Source organism: Lissotriton helveticus, chromosome 4_1 (genome assembly GCF_964261635.1).
Source record: "Lissotriton helveticus chromosome 4_1, aLisHel1.1, whole genome shotgun sequence".
In the NCBI taxonomy this organism is placed as follows: Eukaryota; Metazoa; Chordata; class Amphibia; order Caudata; family Salamandridae; genus Lissotriton; species Lissotriton helveticus.
Genome location: NC_136063.1, coordinates 1215976307 through 1216003819, shown reverse-complemented (window position 1 = coordinate 1216003819; position 27513 = coordinate 1215976307). Strand labels below are relative to the sequence as shown.

General features: G+C 45.3%; 1 protein-coding gene across 1 annotated transcript in view; it reads right to left on the bottom strand.

The window, feature by feature from the left end:
- LOC144829050 (uncharacterized) overlaps positions 1-27513 on the bottom strand; it is a 491023-nt gene that overhangs the window by 446218 nt on the left and 17292 nt on the right. The window contains exons 2-3 of the mRNA XM_078687792.1: positions 1998-2092; positions 1311-1379 (exon numbers count right to left, since the gene is read on the bottom strand). Coding sequence (XP_078543918.1) covers positions 1311-1379; positions 1998-2069 — 141 coding nt within the window. The 5' untranslated portion in view covers positions 2070-2092. The remainder of the gene's footprint in view (positions 1-1310; positions 1380-1997; positions 2093-27513) is intronic.

The window sequence follows — 27513 nt, the reverse complement described above, 5'->3', positions numbered from 1 at the left end:
CTGAAGACAAAAGTTAGTATGTTTTTCTACTCGCCAGAAAGAGCGAGTAGGGCCTAAAAATAGCTCTACCTCAAAATGTACCTCGCAAATGCGAGCGGTCGAGTGGATTTGTCGAGCCCTGGTTTGTAAAACCAAGTTGGTTAGGAATGTAGTCTCCTACACCACAACCTACTTGGTGCATCATCATGCAGCCCCACCCCTGGACACAGCGGCAGGAATAAATAGGATCAGTGCACTTTTGCGTTGATATGAGAATACAAGCCTTTTGTCTTGCATGTATCAGAACACTGGCAAAGTGTACTACCAACGACTTAACCACACCCCATCAGTGAAATCAATACACATAGAAATAAGAGGGAAATAATTAGGGAAACCATCACAACACAAAACCTGCATGAAGTTTTGCAAAAGAATGCTGCTTATATTCAATTACGCCACTTGTTTAATTCTGTTCCAAATTAAGTTACTCATGCAATTCCGAACACCCAAAACAAGCCTTTTTAAACGCTTTCCTCTGACTCTTCCCCCTCCACACCCCTTTTACTCATCCCAAGCCTCCTCCTACTGCTATTTCCTCCAAAACAAACGGAGAAAAAAATTAAAAATCCTTACCTCTATCTCTCCACTACCCTTTTCAATCCAAATAACAGACTAACACATCCAAAACTCAAATTACTTTCATATTTCACTATAGAAATTCACCACTAATCATTTATGGGTTCCGGAGTAGCGTGCTCCTCGACAAAAGCGCTTCAACACATCATCAGGGGTAGCAAGTGCTATATAAATGTAAACCTATTCCCCTCTTCTAGCCCTCCACTATCCTTTTCAGTCCAAATAACTGCTATGACCTCCAAAACAAACGAAAAAAAGATTTCCAAATCCTTCCCTCTATCTCTCCACTACCCTTTTCAATCCAAATAACAGACTACCATGTCCACCACTCAAATTACTTTCATTTTTCACTATAGAAATTCACCCCTAATCCTTTATGGGTTCTGGAGTAGCCTGCTACTTGCTGTAAAAGCACTTAGACACCTCGTATGGGGTAGTAGGCGCTAAATAAATGCAATTACAATACAGCCCGATTGTAAACTTATTATAACTAGAAACACAGCTACGAGCCACTGAATGTGCATATGTTTGTGTAGTGTAACATTCTAAGCGATCGCTCACAAAACATTTTAAACTTAAGGCCAGAAGACCTCCAAACATTCCATCCATTGCAAGTTTTGAAAAACAGTTTTCAAATAATGAGATACTGCAAAAAGCGCCAACTTATTCTGGATCAATAAATGTAATGATATTACCTTCTTGTGGCTCTCCCCTTTAAAATGGTCTTGAAGATCCAATGGCGTGCGACATGGAATCTCACAGACCTATAACAAAAAATGAGAAGTAGTTAAGGCAGAAAACTCATCAAGCATTTGACCCAAAGATGTTGTTTCTAGCCACTGTTTATTAATGCCATATTTTTTATCATATGATTTTGCTACATCTTCTGTTCTCCCTGCTCGACAGAGGTATTATCCCCAATTCAACTCAAAGCCTAACCTCCTACCCATATTTAAGTACCACTGTCCACGTAGCTTGCGCCTAGTGAACAAAAAGGCACTATTTGCTCACACAGCTTGAAATTATCCGCTCCAATACTAAATCTTATATTTCCAATGTTCTGTGAACACTAAAAAGATAACGTCCTTTGCTTGTTAAAAAAAAGTGAAAGATACCTGGCAAACTAATAGAGATAAGCACCCTGGGGCCAATTAAAAAATGGCAAGGTTGTCTAAAGTAATTTTCAATAGAACTGCATTTCACATATCAACCCTGAAAGTAAACCGCAAACCCAGAGGTACTGGCTGTGCATTTCCTTTTGCCCATAAAGTCAAGCTGCCTGGAAACGATGGTGTATGTCATGGGTTCCTTCCATAACTGTAAAATGCAACCTCAAACTCAACTTGGGTGTTGAAAAACATTGAAAGTGCTGGAATACTTACTTCACAATACAGGATTTTTCTTTCATCTTCAGATCTGCCATCATATGGCTTGAACGTGTGCAAGTCACCCATTCTGGAGTCAAAAACAATGCCCACTGCGAAAAAAAAGGGTTTGTAAATATTACAAATGCGGTAAACAGTCTAGAATTAGATTTGTGGACCTGTTTGTGAAAGGGATGCTAAAGTACATTTTGAAACCGAGTGAGTAAAGAGGTGCATGGCAGATGATTATATATATTTATGTGTGTATGTATATGCATGGGGAGGAATTTGTTGTGAGTGAACCCAGCAACAAAGTAACACAACAACAGCAAAAGAGGGTAGAAGATTGAGAAGTCGCAAAAAGACAGCGAGGTGAGAAATTAGGATTTAAATGGGTGGTGGAAGGTTGAGCAGGACCTTCCACCACAGGGAGCAGGATAGATTGAGGTGAAGGTGTTGGGGTATGGCGGGGTTTGGGGGGGTGGGGGGGGGACAGGGCAGTCCATGGTTGATCCAGGCTTTGAACAATCGTACAAATCCGACTAGATCTACAGGTCTAGCAACATGAATAATCTACTCACCTAAAACTATAATGTACTCGACCCATAAACTGGTAACTAATTGTGTGATCCTAGGCAGATATTTCCATTATACAACGCTGCCTTTTTCTTCATCATATTTGAGAGCACCTTCAAATATGAGAGACCAGCATTTCTGCTGTACAAAAAATGCTTTTGTTTTATTAAATAGACAAAGTTTGCTCCATGTATGATAAGAATCTAGCTCACATATAGGGTACACAGGATAAATGACTTGCCTATTATTTCACTTCTAGCATTAGCATCAGGGAAAATGCAGGAATGTTTCTCACTTCATGTTTAAGAACTCACTTTTAAAATATACTTATATCAAAATCATGATATGGCAGCACACCAACATTTACAGACCGTAAACTTCCCACTGAAATGGAAAAAAACATTCCCACTAACATGCAGTTTTACTGATAAAACTATATAGTGTATAGACAATAATATATGAAGATTGGATTTAAGGAGACATTTATCATTTGCACATCACCAAGTTAAGTGTTCGGAATTGTTCTCTTAATAAAATATATTTTTCAGCAGACAGAATTACAAAAAATAGGCTTTTATAACTGGGTTCTTACTGAGGCTTTTATAACTGGGTTCTTACTGGGATAAGTAAAAAAAAAAACAGGTCTTGATTCCCTTTCTGAATTTCGGGAGAGAAGATGATGTTTGGAGATAGAGGAGAAGGTCGTTCCAGGCCTTGGCGTTGGGGTATGAGAAGGTGCGTCCTCCACTGTAGCTATGGTGATGTGGGGAGTGTGTGCAAGGATGCAGGAGATGGAGAGCAGGTTTCTGGAGAGTTGGTGGAAATTCAGGCGGTTGTTGAAGTATGCTGGTGCTTGGTCATGTAGGGCCTTGTAGGTGAGTGTCAGCTGCTTGAACTGGTATCATTTCTGGATGGGAAGCCAGTAGAGGTTCTTTGGGGAATGGGGAGGTTCTTTTGTGGAGGCCCAGGAGGAGTCTGGCAGCAGATTTCTTTATCATCTTGAGTCTCTACAGGATTTGGGTGGTGATTACTGGATGAAGTGCATTGCTGTAGTGCAGCCGGCTGGTGACTAGGACCCGAGTGACTGTTTTCCTGGTGTTGACGGGGAGTCATCTGAAGATCTTTCAGAGCATGTGAAGGGGTTGGAAGCAGGTGGAGGAAGGAGGCTGTTAAGCTGGTGTTTCATGGTGAGTTTGCGGTCCAGGATGATGCCAATGGTGCAGGTGTTTTCTGTCGATGTGGGCTTGATATCGGAGGGCCACCAGGTGTCATTCCATCCATAATCCACACTTTCGTCTTGTCTGTGTTGATTATCGGGCAATTGGTCTTCATTCGTCGGTGAGACTTCGCTTTCAGTTGTTGAAGTTTGTCTTGATGGTGGAGGGGTCTTCTGAGAGAGGGAGGATGAGCTGGGTGTCTGGGTAGGATATGATGAGGCCGTGGGTTCGGACGATCTTGGCTTGGGGCGTCATGTAGGTTTTCAACAGGGTGGGGCTGATGCTCTTGGATGCCTAGGTGAAGGGCGATAAGTGGATTATCTGGGTTCGTCCTATGAGGAAGGATAAGGTAAAACTTTAAAATGTGATTTCTCTGGATTTAAGGGGAACCAGCTCTAGCTAATGAAACCTTTCCTGGTTCCTCTGGCTCTTATGGCTCATAAAAGCTGTATCTCTAAATCTGTGTTGATGCAAGTCTGGGGCAGATTCATGGCTTCTGTTGTCTTAAAAGATTTCACATAACTACTCAGTACATGTGGTATGTTTACAGGATTGTCCAATAGGTCCAGGTGGCTTATTAGTAATTCAATTGCTCTGGGACATATTTTCTACCTTTACTAGGCACCATCTTAGAGGTGACAAATATGTGGCTCCATCTCCTATTGCTTATTCACAGTACTGCAGGAATGGCAGTAGAATTATTTTCTCTAGTAAATGCCTCTTGGCTAGTCTGATGGCTGTTTTATCCATAGTGCTCTGGGGGTTGACCGGTGTTTGCCTGCTTTTTACATCCCTGTGCACCGTGGTATTACTAAAGGGGCCGCAGCTGCTCTTGCGACCCCTTAGGTAACGTGAATTGTGCATAATGACGTCTAAGTGAAATTCCAAAGATGAATGGATGATTCGATGCACAATTTTATGGGCATTCCGGATGTCCGGATAAATCGTTCCACGTCTTGATCCAAAGGTGACTTAACAAGGGGTCAATCGCTCACGGGCAGTCATAAGGAGCCCGGTGTCAGGGAACCAAGCCCAATGCCTGAAAGGGTCCTGAATTGCATAATTGGATGGTATTTCAACTGACCACCGAGAAAAAGGGGTTCGAAAGACGGCAGATTTGAACAGCGTCTAGCCGAGATTTCCAAAACTAGGGGGCGTGTCCTGAGTTACACGCAACGTATGACTGCCCGTGAGCGATTGACCCCTCGTTAAGTCACCTTTGGATCAAGACGTGGAACGATTCATCCGGACATCCGGAATTCCCATAAAATTGTGAATCGAATCATCCATTCATCTTTGGAATTTCACTTAGACATCATCTATAGGTGGCCCGTCCAGTCGCATTGACGTGACTCCTACACATTACCAGCGGTCCCCTTACCCCCCCTTCTAATCCCAGTCCTGAAGAAGACCCGCAGCAGAGGTCGTGAATTTCCCTTTTTTCCGCCAGGGTCGAAACGTCGCCGATTACGCCCCCATCATTCTGAGGCCTACACCGTTAATTTTCACTGTACCTGCCCCTTTCCCCTTTTTGTATGATCAAATTATGTATATACAAATGTATGGGAAGGCTTTTTGGTTGTTCAACTGGAAAATTTGTATTTTTAGTTGTACATAATTATCTTAACTTTGTCCTTTGAGCTATTTCTCTTCTCAATTCACTTGAGCACCCCTTTCTTGCTTATTGCATCTTGCAGTTTTCCCTTTTTGATCAATTATTTTATGAACCTGTAAATTAATTCGTTATTATATAAAAGAGAGATCAAGTATAATTGGCCTTTTGAATTGTTTGTGTTTGTTGCATTAATACTGTTCTTTACAAACAATACATCTCCTCAGTTACAGGTTCAATCGGTTTACCCGAAAAAATAAGATTTACATTAAGTGATATCTGGAGTTGCGTCAAGGACCACCTTGTTTCTATATATAAATTGTTACCCAGGTCCTTTGACTCATTGGGTCAACCCCATTGTTTTATTGGTCATAAGATTGATAGTCACCCATCATAAATCAATGATATATACATTTCAGACAATGACTTAACTGAACACCTAACTAGAATGGACAAGATAGTGGCTCTTAACCCGACATGGGCATCAGATTAAGTTAAAAAAAAATGTAAAGTGCATATTTAAATATGTTTTTTTCTAGGCTAAAAGCGATCTGTGAGGGCAAAGGGTGGGCACCGGACTGCTTATAGAAGTGTGCTACTTTACGACCACCAAACACATTAAGGAAGTTACAAACTCTGATGAGCTCGAACTTCAGACAAGCTTCCTTTAGTCTCTATACAGCACACTATGGTCCATAAAAATTAAGGAATTCTAGCTAAAGGGAACAGTGACAGACTTGACAGCAAAAACAGGACGTGCAATTGCTCACAGACAATATAATCGTAAGTGTAGGACCTGGGGTCTCCAGTTCCCCAGGGGGTAGCTTGGCGCGAGCAGGTAGGCACTCGAAAGCTTAGGTGTAAAGTGACCATACAGCAAACACATCCACTGAGCCAAGAAACGCACACGACTGACACCACACCAGTGAGGTTGATTAAAATCAATAAGCTTTATCTAGATTAAGGTTCAGGGTAATCAAGATTCAAGGTATCACTATCTCATCAAAGCATTTCATCAGACGGGTGGTTAAGGAAGCAGTTCAATAATCAATATAGCATATCGGACTAACCATTTCATTAAAGGAATAACGTGTCATTACTCAGCAATAACCATCTTATTAAAGGAATTATGTAAGGGTAACCATCTCATTAGATAAGAATAACCAGCTCAGTAGGTCAGAGTAAAGAATTTCATTAGGCAAAAACAAAACCTTTCATCTGGTAAAGATAAACAATTCCTCAGGGGAGAATAGACATTTCATCAGGTGAGAATAAAACATTTCCTTAGGCCAAATTAAACATTTCATTAGGCATATAAACTGTGGGCCTTGGGACCCCTAAAACAGCCCAATAACAGTATTTCCTTTAGTTCCAGCCTAGGGGCAGGTAAGAACATCCAGTCTCCCAATGCGGGGTTAAATCTCTAATAAGCTCAGGCCCAGTTCCGGTTCTTTAATAGGCCAATTAGGGCCAACGGACCCCAACAACAGTTTTCCCAGGGGAGGGGCGAACTCAGGGCCTCCTCCGGCCTTCTGCCCTCCTCCCTGGGGGTTACCTCTGGCTTCAGCCCTACCCGGGCCCTTGCGGCGATGTCAGCAGGCCTCAGGGTGAGAGGGGCCGACTGCGGGCACAGCAGGGCTACACAGGCCCCGCGCTGATGGTAGGGCCGGCCCCGAGGATGTCTCACACTCCTCCGGGCCCCCTGCATGTGGATTCTCGGGCTGGTTCTTGCTCTACGAGGGTGTTGGGCCAATCAGGGGCCTCGCCTGAAGGGGTGCGGGCGGCCGACCAAAGGGCGCGCGCGGGGGCGCGGCTTGCGACGCGTCCGGGTGCCCCCGTCACGATGTGCGAGGAGTCGGCGGGCCTAGAGCAGAATACTTCGTACTCCGGCGGCCCTCTCCTCACACCGGGGGCCGCCACAACAATGTCCAGAAGCGGGGGGGGGCTCCTGAGGCAAGCGCCAGGCCGCGGCGGCGTCCACAGGCCCAGGCGGGGTCCGTAATACCAGGGGCGGCAGTGGCGCACACAGAGGGGACTGCGGCGACGGCGAGTTCCGCAGCGCTCTTCCCAGGCAGCGCTTCACGGGGCTGTGACGGTAAGTGCACAGATGCCCCTTTGTGGGACACAGCACGTTGGGAAGTAGGATGGCGCTGGGTACTTATAGCGCCTCGGGGGGTCACAGCGCTTCTCAAGGGCACAGTAGGAGAGTGCTGGGTAGGCAGTGCAGCGCTTCTCCAGGCACAGCAGGGGAGCGCTGAGAAGCAGCACAGTTGAGTTCAGTTTTAGGCAGGTTAGCAGTTCAGGCCAGGCAGGACAAGCCACACGACAGTGGCAGTTCAGCAAAGGGGGCCCAGTTGGAGTCAGGGAGCGCAGGGGTGACAGCGCCAATACCTGGTTGATCCCCAGTAGTCCTGTGGGCAGTTAGTGGGTCTTCTCGGCGCTTGATGGTTCCTGCGCCCTTGGTAGGTGATTTCTAGAGGGGGGGGGGGTGAGTTGGTAGCTGAAGGCAGGATAGTCTCAGCAGGTCACTGCAGGTGGTTCCTGGGTTCCCCTCCCGCCGGGCCAGATCAGTGGGCTAGTCCAGTGTTCCTCACTCAGCTTGGAAGGCAGCACCTAAGCCTTGTCACTCCCAGTGGTATAGGTTCTGGACTAGGCCCTACCGCCCAAGTCTCCTGCGTAGGTTCCCCCAGGTCAGTGATGCCCCAACTGACTAAAAAGTTTCCCTCCTTTTCTTATATATGCCCAGGTCAGGTGACCACACTCTAAGGCGGCAAAAAAGCAGACCCCTCCCCTGTTCTGGAAGGTTCCAGGAGCTTCCCTACTCTAACTATAGGAGAAAAAGGCGGGCTGGTGTTGCAACAATGTTTAAGGGTCCCAGACAGCTCCTGGCAACTAGGGTGCTACTAGAAAGGCCACTCCGCAGCAGCAGGGGCCTGTGGTAGCCATGCTGGAGGAAGAGAGCACCTGCACCTTAGCATTGATTAGCAATGGGAAGGCACTCGGAGACCTAAGGCCTATGAAAAAGAGGGTGGGAAAAATGAGGCAAGGGCGAAAAAACAGGGAAAGACCACCCTAGGGCTGACTGGTCTAACAGTAAGACAATCTCACTCATCTATAGGAAGATAATAAACAACTCCCCATACCCATTGAAGTTTAGTTTAGTTTGTGCATTTATATGGCGCAACAGCTACCCTGAGGGTTTCCCGGCGCCTTGGATCTGATTGAGGGAACTGAGACTACTTAGAAGAGGGGAAAGCTACTGATTAAAAAGCCAAGATTACACTCCCTTACGAAATCTGAGGTAGTTCGATTCCAAGCACAGGTTAAGGGGAAGGGCATTCCATAGGACAGGGGCCAAATAAGAGAATGAGCGTCCACCCATACGTACTCGCTTTACTCTAGGGACAACAAATTTAGCTTGTGTCATGGATCGAAGAGCGCGTGATGGTACATATTTCAAAGCAAGTCTACACAGATAGGAAGGAGCCTCATTCATACTGATCCTAAACATATAACAGAGTGCTTTAAATTTCACTCTGTTGGCGATTTTCAGCCAATGCAGTTTCTTCAGGTGCTCTGAGATGCTAGTACGCCCTGGGAGATGGAGAAGCACCCTAGCTGCAGCGTTCTGTACAATCTGTAGACGATTAATAATATCTTTGTTGGCTCCTAGGAGAAGAAAGTTTCCATAGTCCAACCGAGACCCTATTAAGGCCTGTAATACTGTCCTTTGTGCCCCATCAGGCAATTGCCAAAGTATTTTCCTTAACCATTTAAGGATGGCAAAGCAAGTTGCGGCCGTTTTTGTGACATGTGCACGCATTAATAATTTGTTATCAATAATTATACCTAAATTGCGGGCAGATTGGACTGCGACCGGGGGTGTGCCCATTTCAACTGGCCAATGAATGGGGCCCCATAGATTATGATTGCCAAAAATGAGTAGCTCTGTTTTTTCTGTATTCAATTTTAGTTTATTATCATAGAGCCAGTCAGCCATTCTCAGAAGTCCAGAGCGGAGGGGAGAGAAATTAGATTTGTCTGTGGATGCAAGGGAGAACACTAATTGTGTGTCATCCGCATAGGAATAAATAGTAAGACCCATTTCTTCCGCAACCTTAGCTAGTGGGGTAACATATATATTGAATAAAAGTGGGCTCAATATAGAACCCTGAGGTACCCCATATAGAGATTTATAACAGTCAGAGGAATTATTTTTGGAGAAGACTTGGAAAGTTCGATGTAGCAGAAATTGTTCCAGCCATCTCAGGGCATTCCCTTGTATCCCTATATCCTCCAACGTGCGAATCAAGGTCTGGTGGGAGATGGTGTCGAAGGCGGCACTCAGGTCTAGAAGAATGAGTGCCGCCGTGCCCCCTCCATCTAAAGCGTCTATATGAACACCTGCAGGCGGATCAGGCGGATCTGGTGGACCTAGAGGACGTGGATTGGTGTGATGCTCTATCCTCCCCGCGAGAAGTTGCCATACAATCATGACTGCAGTTGGTCCAACCGAAAGTTTTGCATCGAACATACATCTCATGCACAACATTGGTCAAGATGGGTCAAAGTAGTGATGCAGAATGTAGGCAGAAATGTGGGGAGACAGGTAAATTTTACCATATACTCTGGGAATGTCCAATTATCCAGGCCTACTGGAATGCTGTTAACAATGTGGTTGGTGAGGTGTGTGGGAATCGCCCTGACTTTGTCGCCTAAGGTTTGTTTGCCTAATATCTGGGATGCTACAGACTTAAACCACATGGACCAACTATGGGCTACCACTGGCTTTATAATAACTAAGCGCAATATCACCCATAAATGGGATGTTCTTGATTCGCCGACCCTAAAAAAATGGGAGCAAGACGTTGAATGGTGCATGTTACCTTAACGGCCGTTCTACAGAAACAGAGGATACTCCCAAAAAGTGGGACATGGTATGGGGGCAATGGAGTACATACAGAGGTAACATTTGTGCCTTCCCCTCAGTCCAAGGGAGTGGGCCAACATGGTTAACACATGTCACAAGGTCAGTCGTGGGGAAGGGGCGAGTAAGAACATGGGATGTCCAGTAAACATAAGACACTTCACTGCTAATTATTTGATGTGTTCTCTGGACTTGCATACCTCTATGGTACCTGCTGTAACCTGATCTCAAACTAAGATTGACGCAGAAATTTTGGTTGAGATACAAGGAAAGTTGAAAGGGGAGAAACAGCAGCAAGACAGAGCTCATCCTGTTTGGTAGGGTCGAAGAGTACTGGCCCAACGATTGGTGGTCCCAAGTGCTGGGCTCATGCTCATCCCCTAAACAAGCAGTACGCAATCTCAGAATTACGATTGACAACGAAAAATCATGTAAATCTTGTAATAGGCACTTGCTATGGGATTTTGTGGACATTAAGCAAAATCTTTAAGTGGATCCCAACTGAATCCAGGAAACCATTAGTAAAGGCACTTATTGTAAGTCATCTGGACTACGGAAATGCTCCATTAGCCTCCATAAATGAAGATCTATAATTAAAACTTCAGATCTTGCAGAATACGGCTGCCAGACTAATTTTAATTTTTCCATCGAGAGCTCCATCAGCCCCTAGTCTGAGGATTCTTCACTGAATCCCAGTAAAAAAGTGAGGTCGTTTTAAAATTCTATGCCTCACCCACAAGAGCATACATGGAACCGGACCTAGTTACTTATCAAAAAACTAAACTGGTATCAGCCAGGTAGACTCCTCAGATCCAGTACAAAACATTTCCTCACCCCGCGACGAATTCGCACTGTGAGAAACGGTGGTCAATCTTTTTCTTTTCCTGCTCCCGATCTCTAGAAAAAACTCGGGTCTCATCTTCTTTCTATCTCAGACCACAAGCTTTGTCGGAGTGAACTAAAAACGTGGTTATTTGACCATCAATAAAGTTGTCCAGGTCTGATTGCTAGCTCATATGGAGTCTTCGCAAGCGCCGGCCTTTCAGGTGATTTGCGAGCTTAATAAGTTCCTATGACTTCGACTAGGTCTTCCCTCTAAATATTCCGATTAAATAAAAGATAACGTCACTATGGTTTTCATACACAGCTGAGTAATCAGACATTCCTAATAAGTGAGCTGGATTAGATTGAATAAAAAAGCTCAGGAATGGATAGCTTCCGCTCATGCTGGCATCAGCGTTACTCTATCAATTCTACAGCAACGATACCGGTTGCCATATTTAACAAAGCTCCCAAGAAATATGTGCCACAATGCATTATTTACTTTGAGATAAAACACTCTGTTGTAAATCGCATGCAGACTACTCTTTCTAGCTCTGATAAAACTGTTGGGGTAATTTTTCTTGCCCACATTAACATGTATAAATATACATTGGTTGCTATGGATTTATGCTCCATATTCCTTTGGGTTTTGTCACAAAAGAATGCCACTGTTCATGCAATAATAAAAGACTTACAGTACCTACTAGCAATAAGCAGTTCATACCTTTCATTCAGAAAATTGTCCTGCAAAGGCGTTCATGGATGCTTTGTCTGCTCTGGGACTACATCAGCTATATCTGGACCTTTTCTGCCAGAACCTTAAAGGCTTGTAGAGTGCGCCAACTGTAACCTTAAACAAGCTTGGATACAGGATTGAGCTGGCTGTATAATCTGTATGGAATTGAGAAAGTACTAAAAAAAGAAAATACAAAAAAACTTGCCTATAAGTAATAGGTGGTCACACCAGATGCTCTCTGAAATATCAATGTATGTGCCTGATCTGTAAGTCCCTAGACAGGTGCAGACCACACAGACAGAGGAGATGAAGTGGAGTCTGAATCCTCCACGCTAAGAGATAGATGTGAGCAGGATTTGGGAGACCCATCACTTCAGCAAAACAAGCATTGGCATAGCCAATAGTGCTCACCTTTTGAACCTTATAAGTATTTAGCGTTGCAGCATATTATACTAGGTGTACAACATTTTCTGTTCTTTAACACGAAAGCTGTGTGTATAATATGAGCGGGCTAGGGTGCTGAGATGTAGCAAGCATTCAGTGGCATACACTTAACAAGCGGTTGAATAGGTTTCTAACTCATGGTAGTTTTCTGTTCAAAAGTTGTGCCTCCAGAGTCTGCATGGCAGTTGTTTAGCCATCAACCATTCATGAGATGTGCTGGTGAGAGAAGTTCATGCCCTAAAGTAGGTGTGTTAGTGTTGTCCGTTTAAGATTATGGGCTTGCAGTTTACATTCATTTGTGAGACCAATTCTACTTCAGGGTGTAACTCTACTCCCAGGGCAGTGCGACCTTCATTTCTGGCAGCGGGGGTGAGGGGGTTGTGTAAACATGGTGGCCAGTCCGCCCGGCAACACAACACCAGCCACCCGTAGCCACTGCTGAAACAAGGGCCCAGGATGGTATGGAAGGAAAGTGGTGCATGTGCCGTGTTTGCAAGGAGCTGCTGTGACACAGAAACAGGAAAAACAAAACGTGTGGCCGCCATTATTTAATGTGTACAGGAAAAAAAAAAAAAAAAGAGTTTAGGACGAGGTGCGCAGCCTGTCCCACTAGTGGTGGGTGTGAAAGTGGGAAAGTGAAAGTGAAAGCGAAAAACAAAACACGCGGCCGCTATTAATTTTTTAGGTCTCGGCTAAAGACGCGCGGAAGCGCGTCTCGGCTAAAGACGCGCGGAAGCGCGTCTCCGCCGAGATCTTATGTTAGGGAGTGTGCTCCCCAGGAGACAGTTTGGGGCGTGCGCATCCCTGGAGCCGATTTGAAACGGGAACGCGCGCTGTGGCCAGGCGCTGTCTCCTGGGAAGCGCAAGCACCACACACGCATGCGCATACACACACAAGCACTCATGCACGCACGCACATACATACATACATACACACACCCCCCCTGACACATACGCGCGCACACACACAAGTGCACCGAGGCCCCCCCTCCCCCGCCGTCACCGTCGCCGTCGCATACACACACGAGCATACACGCACACACACACACAAGTGCACCAAGCCCCCCCAGCCTTTTGAAACTTACCTGGGCAATGTCGGGGACTCTTCTCTCAGCACGCGGCGCCCAACCTCCTGCTAGCGCGGCCCCGGGTCTCCACACCGCTCACAGGAGCCCCGGGCCGCGAGACGCATCGACTCCGCCTGCCTCCTCTTCCGGTCTGGACGTGGCCCCGCCCCCGTCACAGGCGACCGTGCCTGACTTCCGGGGCGGCCTCCGTGTATTCCGGTTTCAGAGGTTTCAGAGCACAGCAGCAACCCCGGCCGCACCTCCCTCCTCGCGCGCTCCACGTGGACTCGACCTCCCGCAGCAATGCGAGGTAAGCAGAAAAGTTTTTCAAAAGTTTTTAATTTCCACTTTCTTTGTCCTTGTGGCACAGACTGTATTTTAATCTTCAAATTTAGGTGGTGGGGGAGACAAATGATTTTAGACAATGAGAAAAAACATAATGGGAAAAGCATCTGTTATAGTAGCAATTTTGCACTGTTTGCCCGGCAGTCGGTTAAATGTATGTCCAGTTGAAGCCGAAAGTTTAAGAAGTGACACTCTCAGATTCCCCCCCCCCCCTCCATCTAAGGTTTTTTTATCCACTGAATTAACACTCTAGAACAAGGAGTGCAGGGGAGGTGTGGTTTTGTGGCTGAATAACTGTCTTCGGAGCTCGGCGACCAAGCTGCAATTCCGGCGCCGCCACTTGAACCGCAGCCATGTGTGATTCTAGTTAAGTAATTGTATCTCCCTATACATCGAATGAAAACAAACGTAGGGAGTAATGTAAAGTGGGCGTTTTGTACCAAGCTCCTGTGTGGATGGAGCAGAGACTGCATAACAGTGGATTGTGAGTCGCTTTTTGCATCACCTGACATACAATTAAGAAAATAAGGATAAAAGGGCAGCTATCGGGCTGATGTAAAAATATATTTTTAAGGATACACTTTCACGTGGTCAGGTCCCTAGTGTCTGTAATCACAGCACCCTTTAGGGCCACCCTGGACCATTGTTATAGCTATTTTTTGCTTTGTTGAGACAGTGCATGTAAAGGAAGAGTCTCCAGTCGGTTTACTTTCCGGTTAAATAAGAAATTGGAGTTATTTCTTAGTAGCTGGACAAATGCCCTTATCTAGTGGCTACTGTACGCTCATTCTCTCTTCTTTCTCTCACCCCCTTCTCTTTTTTGATTTCCTCTTGCATTGTTTCGCCAACAAGTCTCTTTCCCTAAAACTGTGTCCCAGATTTGGAAGACCCATGTGTGCGCTCTGAAGTGGCCTCAGTCATCTCCCGAGTCAATCAATAATAAACGAGTAGGTCAGGGTGATATCTGTCTCCTGCCTGGCCCGTGCGTGCCTGTTCTTTTTTCCATCTCTTGCAAAATGCAGATCCTGCAGGGCAGATAGCCCCATCTGGCTGCCACGCACTCTGGTAGGTTTACACTTCTTAGAACCAAGAGCCATCTTCCACATGGGGGTCTTGCAGAGAATAGATACCAGTGTTTACTTTTCAAACCTGCTGGCCCAGCTATCGCTGCACGGGATTTAATATTTCTATAGTGTGCAACAGGGGGCTCGCTTTTGGTACTGGAGTATTAATTTCAGGCTGGAGGCAGTTCTCCTGATAATCATATTACAGGATAGATAATACTTAGCTCAGTGCTTAATTTGTAAATAAATAAGTGCCAGAGACCTAGTTATGAGGCCACTGCAGCTTGCACCACCCATGGCCTCTGCCAGCGCTGCCAAGTGTGACAATTCAGACTGTTCCCAGCCCCTGAAGCTATAAGAATGGCTTGAGTGAGGTGTAGTCTTTTTCAATGCACATTCAATAATAAACAACTGTTTACCACACACACATAAATACCCACAACCACACCTAACCAAACACACACAACCACACGCACAGCCACATGCACAACCACACACACACAACCGCACAATCACACACATACACACAACCACACGCACAAACACTCCACATAATTTGACATCAATCCACATAATTCAACTAAATAACACAACACACCACATACATCTAATCCACACTACAGAACTCCACATCATGCCACAAAATTCTACAGCACACCACATAATTAAACTCCACCACATACCATTCCACAACACAAAATACCATTACACATAATTATACTCAATAACACACAATCCCACTCCACACAATTCCAGTAAACTCAATACCACATAATTACTACCCACAACATTCCACCATGCCACATCATTTCACTACACAAATACAATCCACACCACACAATTTCACGCCACACAATTCCACAACTAACAATTCCAATCCAACCCACATAATTCCACTACACACCACATGCATACACTCCATAACACATGGCTAAAAGACATTGCCATTTACAACGCCATTAGCTCTAACTCAAATAAATCCGAGACCTATTGCATTTCTAATGCTTGTTTTATGTATCTTGAAATCCAAGTACAGCAGTGAATTTGTAAGAAGGGGAAATCAAACGAAATGGCACTTTTCATTGTGTTACATGGTCATCTCCAGCCCTCTGAGCATTTACCCCACTGACATGAGGGGTAGCTACCAGGCACATGCACAGTGATGACCTCATGGAGAGAATGTACTTGTGTCAGCATTGGGTGCAAGGGGACTCAGGACCCAGTCGTCCTTTGGGCTGGTGACATGTTGCAAACTGTGAGCCTGCCTAGCGCAGCCATTCTCTGGCTCCGATATCTCCCTGCTGCTGTGAGGACATGAACCTGCAGCTCCTGGGAAAAATAAGTCAGGTAACTAGACTGAAAGTTGCCTTTTAAATAGAGAGGCTTCTATCTTCAGACTAGTTGAACCTATTAAGTAAAAGTTGAAATCTGATTCACGCTGCAGTCCCCAGAACTGCAGCGCACCATATGTTTCCTCCTTATTAACTCCTGGATTCCATGTTCCCATGGTGCCTCTGGAAGCTCGTGAATTAAATGAGCGCACAGTATTTCAGCAGCATGCTGGCGTTGAGCAATTGTAAGCGAAAACAGTTTTAGCAGAAAATCTGGACATAATGCATAAGAAGGATAATATCGCTTCATTGACCTGGCATTACTCCTGGCCTGCAGGAATATCACAATGCGCCCAACAGGATCCTGAGATACATAAATGGCACACGGAAATGATAAAATGGAGTAGTGCAGAAGGCGTAGCGCTGCGAAGAGAAGAGAAGAGGCAAGAGGGCTACGAAAAACACCGATAGCCCTAGAGTGGGAGGCAATGCAGGAGGCGCTCAAATCAGAGGAACATAATGTGTTAGTCTGATGTTCGTAATGCGTGTATAAATGATAGTAATTTGCCCACACCCGACGGCCCAACGGAATATATGGATGTGTTACGCAGTTGTATGCAAATCAATATACTTAGAATGCAAATGTATAGATACGGTGCTCTTGGAATGTGACCACAGTTACCGAGGGGGGGGGGGGGATGTGATGGGGTAGTTCTTTATACTCTTTATGTTTATACAGTATGTACGGAAATTGAAATTCAATAAAAAGTGTTTTGAAAAAATGCATAAGAAGGATTACCAAGTGGCTAAACCGGCAGCATAGTGTGCAAAACTGTAAGCACTGGCAAAACCAATATACTTAGGTTTTTTGCTACGGGAGTTTTTGATATTAGTTTTGCGACCTTGCTTATGTTTTCCTAGAGTGGAAAAGCGAAAAACAAAAATATGCGTCCGCCATTAATTAATGTTTATCAAAAAAAAAAGCTTTTGAAGAGGTGTGCAGCACGTCTTGCTAGTGTGGAGTGGGAAAGTGAAAGCATGCATAGCATGCTGCAAGAACAAAACTAGTGTACACAAACACTGCCTCCCGTGACAGTTTGCAGCTGCGGAATGGAATAAAAAAGTGTTTCCCCACCAATTAAAAGACATGGTCTACGCCGCAAGTAAAATATCAAGTCTGGGTGGGCGGGGCAAAATGTGGACAGGGTGGCAACCAGGAGGGACTACAAAGCCTCTGGTACAATGAAGACACTCCATTCAGCATAATTTATGACGCAAAAAGACGCACGCCAAGGAAAATTACCAGCGGAGCAGAAACACAACTTCGGAAACAGTATTGATTCCAAGAAACCCTCGCAGAGCGAGCAGCGCATGCGCGCTGCAATGCCAAACGAGACCTAAAAAATGTTTGGGTGAGACGAGACATATACATGTAAAAGCATCCAAGACAAGGAGACAGCACAACCTAGATTTGGTGCTGATCAGCATCGGTCTATTTCTGCCTCAACCACTATTGACAAGAGAACAAAAGTGACAAATCCATCTTTGGGTGAGCTCATCCTCCTAGCGTGAGTCCCATAAACAAAACTGCAAACAGTGGGAGGACGACTTTGTTGGGCACATAAAATAACCTGCCACTTGGTGTAGGAGGTAATAAGCGACTGCCAGAAAGTGGTTAGAGGTGCACCTGGGGGAAATCCTGGTCTCTGCCAGCTAGAAGAGCGGAACTTTAAACACTGTGTAGCAGGCCCTTGAATGCATAGGATGTATACTTAAGAGTGTGGCTTACAAGGGAAACATGACAGATATAACAAACAACCCACCATAAACAAGCATTGGAAATGCAATAGGTCTCGCAGCATTAGAGTTTGTGCTTTTAGAATTGTTTATGGGTTTTTTTTTTAAATCTTTAGCATTTTTGTTTCCTGTAGGCAATGCTAAAGAATTACAAAGAAAAAAAGCCATAAACAAATCTAAAAGCTCTAACTCAAATGCTCCGAGACCTATTGCACTGTGTGAGGGTGAGGGGTTGAGGGTGAATGCAATAGGTCTCGCATTAGGAAAGTTTGACCTATTGGTATTGTAAATGACACATTTTGTATTTATGTGTTGGTTTTGAAAATAGCAAAATTAATAGCTTTGTCATTTACAATGCCAATAGTTTTAACTTTCGCAAATGTGACACCTATAGCATTTGTAATGCAATATGTGTTGTATTTACGTGACTTAGATGTATTGATATTACAAATAACAATGGCTTTTAATTTTTTAAATAATTAATACTTAAATAAAAGGTATTGTAATTTATAATGGCAATAGCTTAAACTTTTGTAAATAACTTTTGTGAAGATTATGTTCAGTGTATTTTATTGTGACAAAAATCCAAGAACAGAAGTGAAAAAATGTAACATCTTTTTATGACATTTTGTAATAAAGCTTGAAACATTGACAGAACATATTTGAACCAGTTGTTGAATGGTTGCACAGATTGATGCTGTGGTGGCGCTGAGTGATGTTGTGGTGGCAACGAGTGAGGGCGGTAGAGTGAGGGTGTGAGGGCGGTAGAGTGAGGGCTGTAGCATGAGGGTGGTAGAGTGGTAGAGTGAGGGCGGTAAAGTGGTAGAGTGAGGGTGGTAGAGTGAGGGCGGTAGAGTGGTAGAAGTACAGGCTTACCTGACTCTTCGCATGCACCCATTCAGTTGTTGGCCTCTCAGCTGAGTCTGCCAACTAGACAACAAAGTGGAGGTGGGGCGGTTAACTAATGAGGCAGTAAAAAAAAAAGTGCGTTCTGAATTAGTGAGACCGTGGCAGAAGTGCAGGCTACCTGACTCTTCGCATGCACCCATTCAGTTGTTGGCCTCTCAGCTGAGTCTGCCAACTAGACAAAAAAGTGGAGGTGGAGCGGTTAACTAATGAGGCAGTAAAAAAAAATGCGTTCTGAATTAGTGAGACCGTGGCAGAAGTGCAGGCTACCTGACTCTGAACTATCCCACAAAGTGGGTCATCACACTGCCCTCCAAAAACTAACAAAGGGAGCTAAGCATGAATGCCGAGAGGCGAGTGAGATACTAGCGCTGCCTGCTCTGTAAGCATTAGAAACAAAAGTGCGTGGCAGAAGTACAGGCTACCGGACTCTTCGCACGCACCCATTCAGTTGTTGGCCTCTCAGCTGAGTCTGCCAACTAGACAAAAAATCTCAATTTACTAAACTACCCATAAAACGGTAATGGGATCCATGCCTCGTGCGGCGGGGATTATTCAAGCAGAGTCCCGCTCGCGGGCAGATGTCAGAGGGGGCGGGGGTGGGATGCGCGCGCTCTGGATGAAGTCGGCCGAGCTCTTCCTGAGCCCTCGGGTCCCGCTCGTGCAATCAGGACATGCCGTGGATCACATAACATGAGCAAGACCAGCAAGTAGCACAAATTGATGCGGAGACCACAAGACGCAGCCGAGGGCCTGAGTGCATTTCTTCTTAGAGGGTGGATTTTAAGTGAAGCACGTAGGAGGTTACCATGGGTAACATGAGGGAATGAGGTAGCATGAAATGGAGGAAATCTAGAAGGTTATTAACGGAAGCCGAGCTGCAGGTTACTTTGGCAGTGAGGCAAATGCTGTTTAAATAAGAGTGTCCGGAAATATAAACTCACAGACCACAAGACGCAGCCGAGGGCCTGAGTGCATTTCTTCTTAGAGGGTGGATTTTAAGTGAAGCACGTAGGAGGTTACCATGGGTAACATGAGGGAACGAGGTAGCATGAAATGGAGGAAATCTAGAAGGTTATTAACGGAAGCCGAGCTGCAGGTTACTTTGGCAGTGAGGCAAATGCTGTTTAAATAAGAGTGTCCGGAAATATAAACTCACTCTAAAGAAATAGGTAGAGGCTGCAATTCTCAGAGTAATGAGCTCAGAATGCAAAACAAGACGGAGGGAAGAGAGGGGAGGGGGGAGGAGAAATGCGACACGGCGGGAAGGGGAGGGGGCGGAGCGGGTAAAACAAGACGCACGTGCAGGCAGGATGACTCAGGGGAGGGGGCGGAGCGGGGCAGAGCGGCATGTGGGTGTGAAGAAGCCGGGCCTTTGAAGTGAAGCTAAGCTTCACTTCAAAGGTGTCGGAGGAATGCGGGCGGCTGTGCACGCGCTTTTAAGCTCAATGCACATGCGCATTGAGCTTAAAAGTCACGGGCACTGCAAGGAATCGCCACGATTCCTTGCAAGTTAGATAAAGAGTCGATGAGCCCCTATAGTCTCGCTTGCTCGATGCGCATGCGCATCGACAGGCGAGACCTAAAAAGGACTGAAAAAGCTGCCTGGTTAACTTCAAACAGTACTTGAGAAACCCCTCATTGTCAACAGAAGCACCCTTACAACTGACCCAAGGAAAGACTTCTCGGCACTAAAATATGATAGGCAACCTAATAAACAGTTTCTCAAGGCAGTAGAGAAGGGTTTTTCAAACTGTGGGGCGCAACCCCCAGGGGGGCCGTGGAGCGATGCAAAGGGGGTCGCACATTCTCTCTCCCATTCTCTCTCCCACTTCTGCCCAGGCCCAAGGGCTTCAGCCCCCCTCTTCCCCCGTCCTGTGCTGCAGTGCAACTCGAGCTGCTGGGAGCTCAGCTAGGCAGTGCCAGGAGTCTTAGCTCCAGCACGCCCTTCCGAGTTTTTCACAGGTCTTTAAAGACCATTTGCATATTTACATGCCTCTGTACATTGGTTACAGAGGCTTAGTGTTTTTTCCTGGTTCCAGTACCCCTGGGTCCCCACTCTGCCTATTCCTAACATTTGTATTTTAGATTTACAGCTGTAGTGCGAGAATGCATTTAATTAAAAGGAATATAAGGTAGGGTTTCCCCAAAAAAAAAAATGCATGCCCTGTGTTGTTTAAAGAGCCTGCAAAGACCTCCTCTTGACACCAAATAAACTTATAAATAAAAAAGTATGTATTCATTCATTATGTGACTTTTCTGTCTTTGTTCTCTTTAATTATTTGTCATGGATCATTGAGGCAGCCCTAGAACACAATTAAAAGAGCTTTCTATTTAAAATTGCTGTTCAATGTATGCACAGAAGTGCTTAAAAAACGGCTTTAGGTGATTGCTTATTTTTGTACCCACTGAGCCATCAAAATAATCTGCTGGCTACCCTAACCACAGGACTGGAAGTTTGTTGCAGGATCAGCACATTATTTATTTCCTCCACCCTCGATTAATGCCAAAATAGCAATAATTTAACTTAGATCCTAAACCATACGCCACTGCCAATAACATGCTGAGTTACTTCAAGTGTCTGGGAATGCACTCTGCATTCAGAGAACTCAGTTCTCATTCTCGCCCTTCACTTTCATACTCACCCTGCACTCTCAGCGATCATAATGCACTCACACTGATCACCATGCACTCACACCATTCACCCGCTCACCATGCACTCACAGTGATCACTCTGCTCTCACAATGCACTTGCGCTGTTCACCCTGTACCTCACCCTGCAGTCACACAAGCACACTACTCATCCTGCACTCATGTGACACTTCTCACCTGTCCCCCTCACTGTTCAATATGCAACTCATTCAAACAAGCCCATCAGTAATCATACATTAATTCGTCCCATTCCGAAGTTGCACCCGCACCCAAATTCGTATGGACACCTCACTCACCCTGCAGTCACTCCTCTCACCCTACTTTCACACTGTTGCATCTCTCACCGTGCACTCACATGGGCACTCGTGTCACCCACACAGTGCAGGGGGTTAATGTGCCTGCTACAAAGAGTAAACTATGAGTAGCACTATAAAAAAAATGAAATGTTTGTCAGAAAGGTGTTATAGAGAGATGTGGTGTATTGTTGGTGAGTGGTAGTGAAGGCATTCATGGAAAAGAAGGAAACTGGGGTGGGGCACCAAAAAAGACTGTTGCACCGTGTGCAACCAGTGTTGTTGGGGCCAGCCCTGACTGGGAGTGTTAGCCTCCACCCCCAAAGTTCTGGTCTAGTGGCTCCCCTGCTTCTGCCTATTATTATTATTTACATTTGTAGTGCGCTACTGTTACCAAAAGATGTCCTGGGTCTAATAACCATCTGCTGCCTGAAGGCCAATGAGAAACACACAGAAGAAGGAGAACCAGCCAAATGGGGAAACCTACAGAGCGAAGCAAAGGAAGGTGCAAGTTCCCTAAATGCGCGGCCTGCACCAAAACAGCTAGACAGACAACTCATGCCTTCTTGAATTAGGGAACGATAAGCACAGTGGCACAGGCTGAGAGGAGCATACATATCCGACCCGTATGCTTGGTGAGGAGAGATGAGATGATAGCAAGGGAGTGAGAGAATTTGATTGAAGAGGTCAGGGATGAGGAAAATCTGAATTTCTGAAGAGAAGTGTTGACACACAAGAAGTGAGTGTGAGCCAAAGGTGGGGCTTCTGTTAGCACAAAGGGGAGATGTGAAAGATGAACGGGGGACTGGAGAGATGTAAGATACAAATAGACAAAAATTTGAATGGAGACGAGGTGAATGAGAAGTGCTGTGGGGCACGGGAGGTGACGGGCCAGAGAGGCCATGAGATAAATGCGAGAGTTTATGAGATGAGGGCAGTGAAATGACAGAATGGCAAGAGGCGAGAAAAGGTCAATCAGTACATTTGTATAGCGCGCTACTCACCCGTGAGGGTCTCCAGGCACTGGAGGGAGTGGGTGGGTGGGTGGGTGGGTGGGGGGGGGGGGGGGGGGGGGTGCCGCTATTGCTCGAATAACCAGGTCTTGAGATGTTTTCTGAAGGTGAAGTGAGAGGTTGAATTGGGAGACTTCAGAAGTTGTAAAAAGGGGTGAAAAAGTGGCCTGCAAAGTGAGAGAGGGATCCGGGGTTGGGAGAGGAAAGAGGGATGGAAGGGAGGGGATGAGAGGAAAGCTGCATGGGTAAATTGCTTCACTCTGCACAAAACCGCCATGGTTTTAAGGGACCTCTGCTTCTCCCGGCCAGGGCAAGGTGACCTTCTAATGTGGCAGCACATATTCCTGCGGAGTGGAAGCCCCTGCACAAAGGTTGACTAGAAATCTATGATGTTAATTGATGTATTTTAATTATAAATGGGCTCCCGGTTTTCCGTTTAAACGGATTTTTACATATAAACACAGACGGAAAACATTTTTTCATTTGTCTGTATTTATATGTAAAAATGGGAAAATACTAGTAAATGGCCGTGCTTCAGCCCAGTTACCATGCCCCTGTTCCTTTTGTTGCTGCCCCAGCCCTTCTTTTGAACTCCGCATCTGTTGACAAGTCTCTTTCTGTGGCCTCAGGGGACAGAATAATGGCGCGCAGCGCCATGGGGCTCAAAGAGCTTCAGACCTGTGACCCCCGCTGCCCCCCCAGTCTCTCCCTTCCACCCCCCCCCCTCCCAGTGTGTGTCAGCCCGGCTTCCCAGGGTCACACACAGCTGCACAAGTACTTCAGAGGTCTTTAAAAGACCATTTATTTAATAACGAGGCTTTATTGTGTTTTCTCACCCCTTCACTTCATAGCGTCCCTGCATCTCTGCTCTGCAAATTGCTGGGAGAATCAGCCCTCACCGCCCCCCCCCGAAATTCTTCGTAGCACACACCCCGTAATTTGGCTCTACATCCCAGCCCAGATAGAAGGGAGTAGGGCTTTAGCAAAACAAAGGATTCTTGGCAGGGCACATTAGCGAGCCATCAATGAGGTATTACACATGTAGCGCCAAAGGAAGGCAACCTGTGTCATCAATCTCCAAAAAAAGGGGAATAGGCCACTCGAAAATCAAACACTGACACCCACACAGAAGCCGGTTTTATCTCACTGTTGTGGTTTATGCTCGCTATTTCCAGAGCTGTAAAATAATTTACGTAAACTCAAGTGTAAAGGTTTAAAATGCCTCTCATACTTTACTGGGTGATATTACCCTGGACCGTGTGTTTAATGGCAGAGGGTTGTTTCATGAAAAATAAAGGGCCTCTTTGCTAATGTTCTTCTTCCTCACAGACACTTCTAGAGTGGACGGGTCTCGACTCTGCCACCACCAACGAAAGGCCCGCAAGCACACATTGCACCGAGAGCACCTGCAATACCTGGAAATCACATTTCATGTCGCCTGACATCATTGATGAGTCACAGAAATTCTGTCATGAAATGTGAGAGAATGTCACAAGCAGCGTTGTGCAAATTGTTAACTTTACTAAAATTAGGAGAAATTTTAAACGTTTTCAGAACCATTTACCACCTCCATCTTGCAGTCCCATGAACCAAGTGTCTGCCAGCCCAGAGTGGCAGTGGGCAAACGCACTAACTCATCAACTGAAAAGGCATCAGTTATTTCATGTCAGGATCCATTACACATTCTGTATCCACACTTTAAATTCGGCAACCATGTGATGACACTGAACAGCACAGTTTTTTTATTATGCCAATAATACACTGCAGGATGTTTGGCCAAGCAGCATTTGTTTTCATTAAGGGCTGGTATTCTACATGTACACATTTCATTAAAAATAAATGTTAATAAACGTTAATGCGCAAACGCAGCTACACAGAGGAAAACAGAAATTCTCAAATTGAGAGTACTCGATAGTTAAGTAGACAGGTGCAGTCTGTGAGAGGTGTGAGGGTTTGCGTTGCCCCAGTCACAGTTTCCACTCCTATATTTGATAACAATATTCCCCAGCATAAAACTTTATCTCTCATTACCCCGAGAACACCTTCTATTGCAAATACCTAGAGCTCAGCGGTCTCTCAATAGGCCCTTCCTCTGCTGCATGTGCCTGTACAGTGTTCAGTGCCGAGGGCTGTCCGAAATAAACGGTCAGGCTCAGAATGTTGGGAAAACATTAGCCTATGTTATCTCATGTTCTGGGTCGGCAACAACTAGTCCTAGATCCAACTTTTGTAGCTGGACGCACACTTAACCCCATGTCTGTCTGCAGCCTGGTGGCTTGTGGTGTCCCTTTTGCATTGTGATCGTTGTGTGTTGAGTTGGTTGCCATGTAGTTTGTTGTTCCCTCGGCTCTTGTGTCCGTGTTTATTGGGGACTGACATAAATGTGGAAAGATACAAGTGTAGCTTAATTTTTTGCTTGTGGCAAAAATAAATGCGGATAAATACAGAAAAAATGGCCAAAAAATAAATATGGATAAATACAGACGGAAATGGTAAAAAAATAAAATACCATAAAACCGGGAGCCCTAATTATAAACAGGTACTGATGGGGTGCAATCTTTCCTCAGTGTTACTGTCTGTAAAAAATTAATTTCAAAATAATGAAGCAATGCTATCCCAAAATATGCGCGATCACATAACATCATTTACATTTTCTTCCCACATAATTTAGACGCGCATGTCACGTAATTTGGTCTTCACCTGCCTCATAATTCCAGTAGCCCTGCCTACAGGTTTAGAAATTTGTCAGGAGGGAGTCCTTACACCTCAAAATGTTTGACAGGGGGGGTCTCGGCATCCAAAAGGTTGAAGACATCTGGTCTGCAGTAGAGGGTCTGCTTAAGGTGAATGCCACAGCGAGTCATCAGTGTTGCACATGAAGTTACAAACATTAAAGCTTCTAGACAAATGCAAAAATGAACAGAATAGGAATCTCAAATAAAACTTAGACGGCAACAACATATAACAATGTCTTGCAGAGATTTTCAGACACGTTCTAAAGAGAGACAGACATTTCACACTGGCATTGTCAAAGCAATCAGGGTAAGCAGGCACATCAAGAAGCCATAGTGCATCCTAGAGTTTCCAAAATATCAGACTACTTCCTCAGGGAACGAATAACCCAAGCACCCTAGTACTTTTCAGCATCACTACAGCTGAGAGTCTAATCAGCAACAATGCTCCAATATGGAAGAGAACTCGGAAGCTTCTAGAAGACTCACTAAAGATCGTTGCATCTCTGTTCTGAAATTCCTCTGAAAGCACAAGGTGGTTACAATTCGAACAATAAAAAAAGTACCAGACCATACGGCACTACGAGCAAAAATACATTCAGATGACTCAACCACCACTCTGATGTAGGCAAAGAGAGGCTCAAGGACCATCTCAACAAGACAGCGACAGGGTGAAAATAGGTGTTGAAAAGGCATCCCAACAATGATTATCTATGGAGCCATGGGAGGGATAATCTAATGGCAAAGTATCTACTGCACGGACACATTCTCTTCTTTCTCAAGTCCCCCTCAAATAGGGAATGTGGGGCGATGAGTGAAATTCATAGCACATGAATAGTTTGGTTATGAGGTGGGGTATAGGGTAGCAGCTGCATTGGCTAAGGAGTAGTTAATACTCAAGGAAAGAATGTTTCAGGAATATCTAGCTTTCTAGAAGATAGACAATCGAGCATTCTAGTTTTTAGGTCTCGTGACCTTAAATGCGCGCAAGCGCATTGAGGAACGAGAATTCAAGTGCTCAAAATGCTCATGAAACCACCAGCTTTTTGCTGGCGTTTTCATGCAGTTCATGTGAACCACGTGTTCAAACATGAACGCGCATCAGCCTCCCTCCATTTGCCGCACAGCACATCAAAGGGCTTCGCCCAGCGTGCGCTCTGCGGCTTCTCGGCTTCTCCTCCCCTAACTTCCTTGCATTTCTCCTCCCCCTCCCCAGCCAGCTTCCCCCAGGCCGTGTTCCCTCATCCCTTGCACCCCCTCCAATGATCGCACGTCACGACCAGAAGATTTGTTTTTTTAGAACAACCTCGTACAGCTCCTGCCTTGACTTTTCTTGCTCAGTCTCTTCTCCAGTGTCTTCCTTCTCGTCCATGTCTCCCTGGTCTTGTTATCTGCCTTTTTTTTACCTCTACTTGTAATTGCACACATGTCACTTTTTCCTCTTGTAACGTATCGCTTGCTACCTCTTGTATTTTGTTTGCTTTTGGCACATGCACAATTGTCATCTTTGCCTCATGCAATGTAACGTTTGCTTTTGTAACACGTCCACTTGTAATTTTCTCCTCATGTAACGCTACTGTTCCCATTGTGAAGCGCTTTCCCTATATGAGCCAGTGAGCACAGCAGCAGGGGAATGTAGTCAGAAGGTCAGAACTAAAAAGCAGCACAGAGGTTAGATCATTTCGTAATGGAAACATTTCAATTTTTTACCTTGTTTTATACTGCAATCAAAATAAATAAAGCGGAACAGGACCTTAGATTTGCGCGTGTGTGTCTATACACTCTAGCACCCATACACACATACAGTGGAACGCACACAGCAGCGCACGCACACTAAAAAACATGTAGATAGATACACAGCACAGGTGGGATACACACAAAAACACAGTGGTTCACACACGCACACACAGTAGATCACATACAGTAACTCGCTGTACACTCACGCACGTACACACACACACAGTGCATCACGTTCATCGCGTGCACACACAGTACATCGC